The sequence below is a fragment of the Porites lutea genome, chromosome 12 (genome assembly GCF_958299795.1).
Source record: "Porites lutea chromosome 12, jaPorLute2.1, whole genome shotgun sequence".
Taxonomy (NCBI): Eukaryota; Metazoa; Cnidaria; class Anthozoa; order Scleractinia; family Poritidae; genus Porites; species Porites lutea.
The window spans coordinates 3,575,513-3,582,196 of NC_133212.1; the positions used below are offsets into that span (position 1 = coordinate 3,575,513).

At 39.5% G+C, this 6,684-nt stretch overlaps 1 protein-coding gene across 2 annotated transcripts in view; it reads left to right on the plus strand.

Annotated features, from left to right (window-relative positions):
• LOC140954034 (thioredoxin-like) overlaps positions 1-6,453 on the plus strand; it is an 11,411-nt gene extending 4,958 nt beyond the window's left edge. For both annotated transcript variants that reach the window (XM_073403429.1, XM_073403427.1), the window contains 4 exons: positions 1,160-1,270; positions 2,875-2,934; positions 3,713-3,778; positions 5,099-6,453. In XM_073403429.1, the coding sequence (XP_073259530.1) occupies positions 1,160-1,270; positions 2,875-2,934; positions 3,713-3,778; positions 5,099-5,161 (300 nt within the window). In that variant the 3' untranslated portion in view covers positions 5,162-6,453. The remainder of the gene's footprint in view (positions 1-1,159; positions 1,271-2,874; positions 2,935-3,712; positions 3,779-5,098) is intronic.
• The last annotated feature ends 231 nt before the right edge of the window (positions 6,454-6,684 follow it).

The following is a 6,684-nucleotide window of genomic DNA, read 5'->3' on the forward strand; positions in this document are numbered from 1 at the left end:
CCTTTACTAAGAATGGTATATTTAAACTTACAAAATGTGGACTTTCTCCTAAAAGTTTCTCGTCTGTATTCTACGCAGTGTAACACGGATTATGGTTAAAACGTATAATTGCAGCTGTAAAAGGAACATGTATCTTTGGTGATGCAGCAACGTTTATAAAAGATTGCAGAGTTTTATTTGGAGATATTTTTATTCTGCCTTTCTTGGGTTCTGCCTTGGGATTGACAGCAATGTGCAGCCTGGGGTGGGGAAATTTGGTTGCATTTGACTGGAATGAATTGCCCGTGGGCAGAGAATTTGATTGCAAATTTTTGAAAAAAGTCAACTCCCCACCCCATGCCCTGCCTCCCCCCCCCCCCCACCCCCGCCGCCATTACATTGATAGGTGCATTAACACTCCTAATCGACGTACTTCAAGCAACCCCCCTCACTGTGAGGAAGAATACAATCAGTTTGCTGTTTCACCAAGTAGGATCACCGAGGATTTACATTAATCGATGTAAGGATTTTTACCTTACTCTTAAAGTAACCATGAGACCCACTTTATTCTCGATTTATAAATTTAATTCAATTTTGAATGAGATGAGGAAGGTGAGTGTCTCAATGGGGGTAACTGTCAGCCGTCAAACGGCCTAAAATTTAACCATCATTCGTCAAAAAAGATAATTTTTTTTCCTCAACCGTAAAAAATGCAGATTAGTGTTAACCATAAAAAAGTTTTGAGGTATTTCAAATCTCGCCATTTCCGCTAATCGTCATGGACGGACTTCTGGTTCCTGAAGTCTCTAAATCGGAAAAACCAGTTCCGATGTTCTCAAAAATACAATCTCTCTAGACATTAAAGACTTTGCAACTTGCGTATATCTAAACCTATTTCAAACTTTCAAAAATGAAAGGCCAAGACAATTCAATTCACGAGAGTTGATGTTAATTCATGCACAAGTTAATATTGACCAAAACTCTTGCACTAAATTTCCACTTAATAACCGTCAACCGTCCAAAGCTCTAAAATTTAATTGTCAGCCTTCAAAGTTGGAAAGAAATAACCGTCAACCGTTAAAGCTACCACCCCACTGAGACCCTTGAAGTTGGCATACACGTAACGCAAGCTGTATAAGACTCAGCTACATTAGTGTAATTTTTTCTAATGTTTCTACAGGAGGAATATGATAATTTTCTGAGGAGTGAAAAAAACAAAGACAAGCTAATAGTTATCGACTTCTATGCCGACTGGTGTGGTCCGTGCAGAAAAATGAAGCCTTATTTCAAGGTTAGTTATTAACTAGTATTTGAGATTTGAGCAGTCTTGTTGCCAGGCCAATTCGCGCTATCATGAATGTGAGCGGAGGAGGCTTGGAACAGAGCACAAAAGCGTGAAAAGAAATCCCCCGACAAGCTTGACGAGCGAAGACTCCGAGCAAGACTGGGAACGATGTTGAAATACAGTGGAACCCCCTTAATACGGTCACCAATGGGCCAAAAAAAATGGCCGTAAAAACGAGGGTTTTTTTTTACAAGAAAATGTATGGCGGTTTTTGCCAGACCGCCAAAAGAAAGTGGCTGTAATACCGAAGTGACCGTATTACCAAGGTGGCCGTAAGGCGCGGTTTCACTGTATGAAAATGGATCTTGATGAAAGCTATCACGCTGGATTTTATATCTACGCAATTAAATACCTTTAATACCATTGAACAGGTTCCTGGACGGCTTTCCCTACTGTCATTTACAATGTAAATATTGTGAAGAATGACATTTACAAAATGAAACATAGAAGGCTGTTTCAATGCTCAAGTATGCTAAATCTAAAAAAAATAAGTTACTCAATGACCGACATAAGAAATTAATGGCATTTGAGGTTTTTAAGGACATATATGCAGGACTATCTTTATTGTCTTTTGCTAACTCGCGCATGAAACTTGGTCTTGTAGGTTGTTTTGAATTGCACAGGGGGAGTAGTATTTTGTAGGACGAATTTGACACGGTTTCCTCCGCAACCTTGTAACAACCAATAAAAGAAGCGACAGCGTCTTAAAAGCATTCCCATGGTGCAATTCGACACAACAACGACCCAGTCTACCGCCTGACCGCAAATAGACTAATATCTAAAAGTCTTCTGTCCAGCGGTAGTTGTAATGAAATTTAATGTTTAGCTGGCTGCCAATTCGTGACGGATTGCCTTACACCTCTAAATGTCATGTGATCGCAGTTAAGGCCTTTTACGCGCTTGTACACCATTTCAAGCGAGGGTCCGTGAAGTCAAGTGGTTGGCGGGGATTGGAATTTTGGAAGAGGTTGTTCCTTGTGACGTCACAATGGAAGCCTGTAAAGTGTTATAATTGCCGCATCTTTTATTGGTGAAGAATGTAATGCGACAAACCTTTTGTAAACAGTTTGCAGTTTCTTCATATATGCAACCCCGCGTTCCATCACACAGTAAACTTATAGTCTGGAGCTTGCCAAGTACTAAGACGGATGACTAGAAGTGTGTTCCTGTCAAAACAGTCTTTCACTCTGTTGATCTAACAAACTTGGCCATTGCAACGGCCTTACTATCGTGCCCATCAGGCAATGGTTATGTCTGGTGACTTTCAAGCCAAAAGTCCTCAGCCGTCTTAGTCGGCGAGTCGTAGAAAGTAAAAAAAACTCTGGAAAGATGTAAAGTACAAGTTTTTTTTGCGTGTTGCTTTATGAAATGTGGTTTCTGAAGCAGATTCTCGTTTCTTAAAATATATAGGCACGATTTAAGAAAGATGATCAGCCCCTGATGACGTTCCAGCTTGTAATTAAACGAGTTGTGTGCTTATTATTTTATGAGGTCTATGAAACGCTTGTTACGTCTGTCTTTGATAAATTTTGATAACTTCTTTGTTGCAGAAATGTGAGGGGAAATATCCCGATGTGGTGTTTGCCAAAGTAGATGTTGATGACGCTGAAGTAAGTGTTGAAACCAATAAATATTTATCAGAACTTGCCTGTGCCAAACGCGGAACAAATAGGCGCCAAACGCGGGAAACTCGCTACCGGTGTTAAGCGGCGCGGGAAACTGTCCGCAGGTTTCAAAAGCGGGAAGCTGGCATCAGGTTCGAACGCGGGAAACTGGCCGACATAGCCTCTAAAATCCTTACCTGTTTTAAGACCACTAACGGCACATGCATATATGACTAACATAAGGGACTACCTCTCCCCCGTGCGATTGATAGAAATTAAGGTAAGGCAAATGCCGGTGATGATTTATGTGAAGAGAGTCGATATCTTGTTTAACACATCTGACACAAGTATAAACACATAAACAACAAAAATTCTATTAAATAGTTCCAGTCTAGTGCTTCTGGGCTTACACTACTGAGTCATGCTTGGCAGATTGTGATTACACAATCTTAAGTACAAACTGCCATTTTGCGTCGCCTTGATTTACAAGAAGGAAACGTTTTCAGATAGACAAAAACTCTTAGAGCACTCTGACTTGAAAAAAAGGACAAAATGGAAATTTGCTGACGGGATATAATTGGTTGGCAATGATATGAATAATCGTTTTCAAACTTTCCCGCCCTTTATCTACCCTCCCCTCCCCCACCCAATTTCTTCCTAACTTGACTGGACATGATTAAAGGCATAATTTATTCCAAAATACCAGACCCTGAGACTGACACCTAAATAGATAAAAGCCGTACGAGAGGTATTCAAGAAAATTATGGTTTGTGTCATCTTATAGGCAATAGCAGAAGAAGAAGAGGTTGAAGTTATGCCTACATTCATCTTTTTCAAGAACGGAGAAAGGGTAACTACAATAATAATGATAATAATGATGAAAATGATAATGATAACGATAATGATAACGATAACGATAATGATAACAATAATGATAACGTTAATGATAACGATAATGATAACGATAACGATAATGATAGCGTTAACGATAACGATAATGATAATGATAATGATAATGATAACGATAACGATAATGATAGCGTTAACGATAACGATAATAATAATGATAATGATAATGATAACGATAACGATACTGATAATGATAACGTTAACGATAACGATAATAATAACGTACCGATCAGGAGCAGGCGCCCATAACCCGGAGCGTCTAACTTCCATACTGCGGCCTATGCAACGGCGTTTTCACAAGTAGGTTTATTTTTAGATAAGCCTTTCCCGCGAATTGCTTTCGAAAAGCCAATCACAAGCAAGTGCGTCATCAATAATAAACTTTTAATACGTAACCAGGACAACTCCTTCACGACGCACGCGAGGAATCTTCAGAGGATTCTTCTGACAGTACTTCAAGCGACAATTTCAGTATTTACACGGAAACTAGCAGTTCAGAGGAAGATCTGCAAAACGTAGAAGAGCCCGGGACGTCTACTTCATCGGCGACAACGCATAATTCACGCAAAGGGAAATCGAAATCATTTTCGAAACAGCCGACTGTGAAAAGGTCCAAGCGACAACAGTCATTTTTCGCGGGAAAAGCTTATCTAAAAATAAACTCACTTGTAAAAAAAGCCGTTGCACGAATTTATGGCAGTTGCACGCTCCGGGTTATGGGCTCCTGTCAGGAGCCGATAATCGGCTCTAATCGGCTCCTGTAACGATAACGATAACGATAATGATAACGTTAATGATAACGATAACGATAACGATAATGATGATGATAATGATTGTGATGATGATGGTGATGGTGATGGGGTTGTTTCACTGAATTTATTTCTGCTTGTTTCTGACCAAGTCTGTTGCGATTTATATCACAATGCGTGAAGCGAAGCAACGGTAAAAATTAAATTTACTCTCCCCAGAAGCTTTTTGCTTTTAAAGGGTTCTCTTTGCACGTAAGGAATATTAAACTGAAGGGAAACAAAAGAAATCGAAATAACTGAAAAGTAACTTTTTATTGTGTAGGCCCTAACGCTTGCGCGTTGTGGTACTTTGATTGGCTCAGGAGCGGAAATAAACGTGACACGGAAAAATGTTTTTCGGTCATAAAGAAATGTCAGAAAAACTGTTTTTTAAAATTTCTTTTGACTAGTTGCTTAGTATAATAATTACAGATCGTCATATTCACTAAATCTTGCTGTTGTTCTTTTTACAGCTACATAAATTCTGCGGATCCGACGAAAAGGAGTTAGAGGAAAAAATAAAAGAACTTAAGTAGATCTTGGCTCAACAGATGTACTTTAGAAAACTAAGAACTCGTTGCTTTGTATTCAGGACTAGGAGCTTCTCTTAACAATTACTTTCTTTCTATCGACTGTACTTGTGTGTTACCATGATAGGGAGATTAGCTTTTTAATTATTATTCGTTCAAAATATTTCTAAGCTCATAAAATCCTTCCCTTTGGGCAGAATTTCTTTAAAACACATGCCAGTTCCTCAGCAGTTTCAGGTATGAGCTCGCCCCTTGTAAGCAAATCCAAGACAGTCTTGGATTCTGGATTCCATGGCGTGGATTCCGGATTCTAGGTACTGGATTCCAGTCTTTATCAGGGGAACTTTGATTCCGGATTGCAATCGCTAGTTGGCTTTCGGATTCCAGGTGCTGAATCCCAGTCTTTGTCATGGGAACTTGGATTCTGGATTGGAATTGTTAGCTGGATTCCGGATTCCTTGAGCTGTGTTCCGGATTCCAAAGCCCAGGATTCCGATTCCACCAGCAAAACATTCCGGATTCCCTTATATGGGGCGATCTGAGCAACCTCGTCCCCAGGGCGCTTTTCCCTGCAGGCTTTAGAGGTGGGGCGGCCCCACCTCCAAAGCCTGCAGGGAAAAGCGCTCTGGGGACGAGGTTGCGATCTGAGTGGTTATTCAATTAAGTTTATGCTGAGGTATTTTTCGATCAAAAGCAGTCGACATTCTAGATCTTCGAATGGCTTTCTGAGCGTTCCTGCTACATGAGTAAGTCAGTTATTCGGCTATTTCGTCTTCCGTCCCTTTAAAATCTTCCTGCTATTTACTAACACAGCTGAACCATAAACTCAATAGGCCACTTCCGAGTTCCAAAAACCCTCATTTTCAAAATGAGGCCAAGTGCACAACCTTTCTTGTGAAAATGAGTTTTATTTGCATGAGAATGAAAAATCATTTCCATATCAAAGGCTGAGCACTTGACCTCGTTTTGATACAGAGGCTCGGGGGAACTCGGAAATAGCCTATTATGGGATTGACTATTTAAGCCAACGGGAAATTACTGTAAGAAATACTCTTGAATGAATAATGATATATCTTAATTCTAATTAAACGAAAAACATAACTATAAGTGGCTTTTAATACGATGCCTCTGATAGCTCGATTTGAAGAAGTTAATTACTTAGTAAATACATAATATTATTTTTTATTCTGTTTAACAACAAGTAGTGAATCATTCATTCCAATCATAATTGCACATGGCAGTGGACTCAACTAACAATTTACCATAAAATAAATGATATTTTGGCGGTGAAAAAAAAACCGACTCAGTACCCATAAGACAAATATCCGTGTTAAACAGCCATATAAAACACAATTTAAGAGTGTTCCACTAGGTATTTAAAAACCTCTGTTTCCGTGTAGTCGTTTCAGGAGTAAGGGTACCGCCTTTCGCCTCCCAAGGCCAAATTTCAAACGGAGGAGGACTGGTTAGGATTCATTATATTACACAAGACCGACATGGTTAGAAAAAGTACTCCGAGTTTTATAATA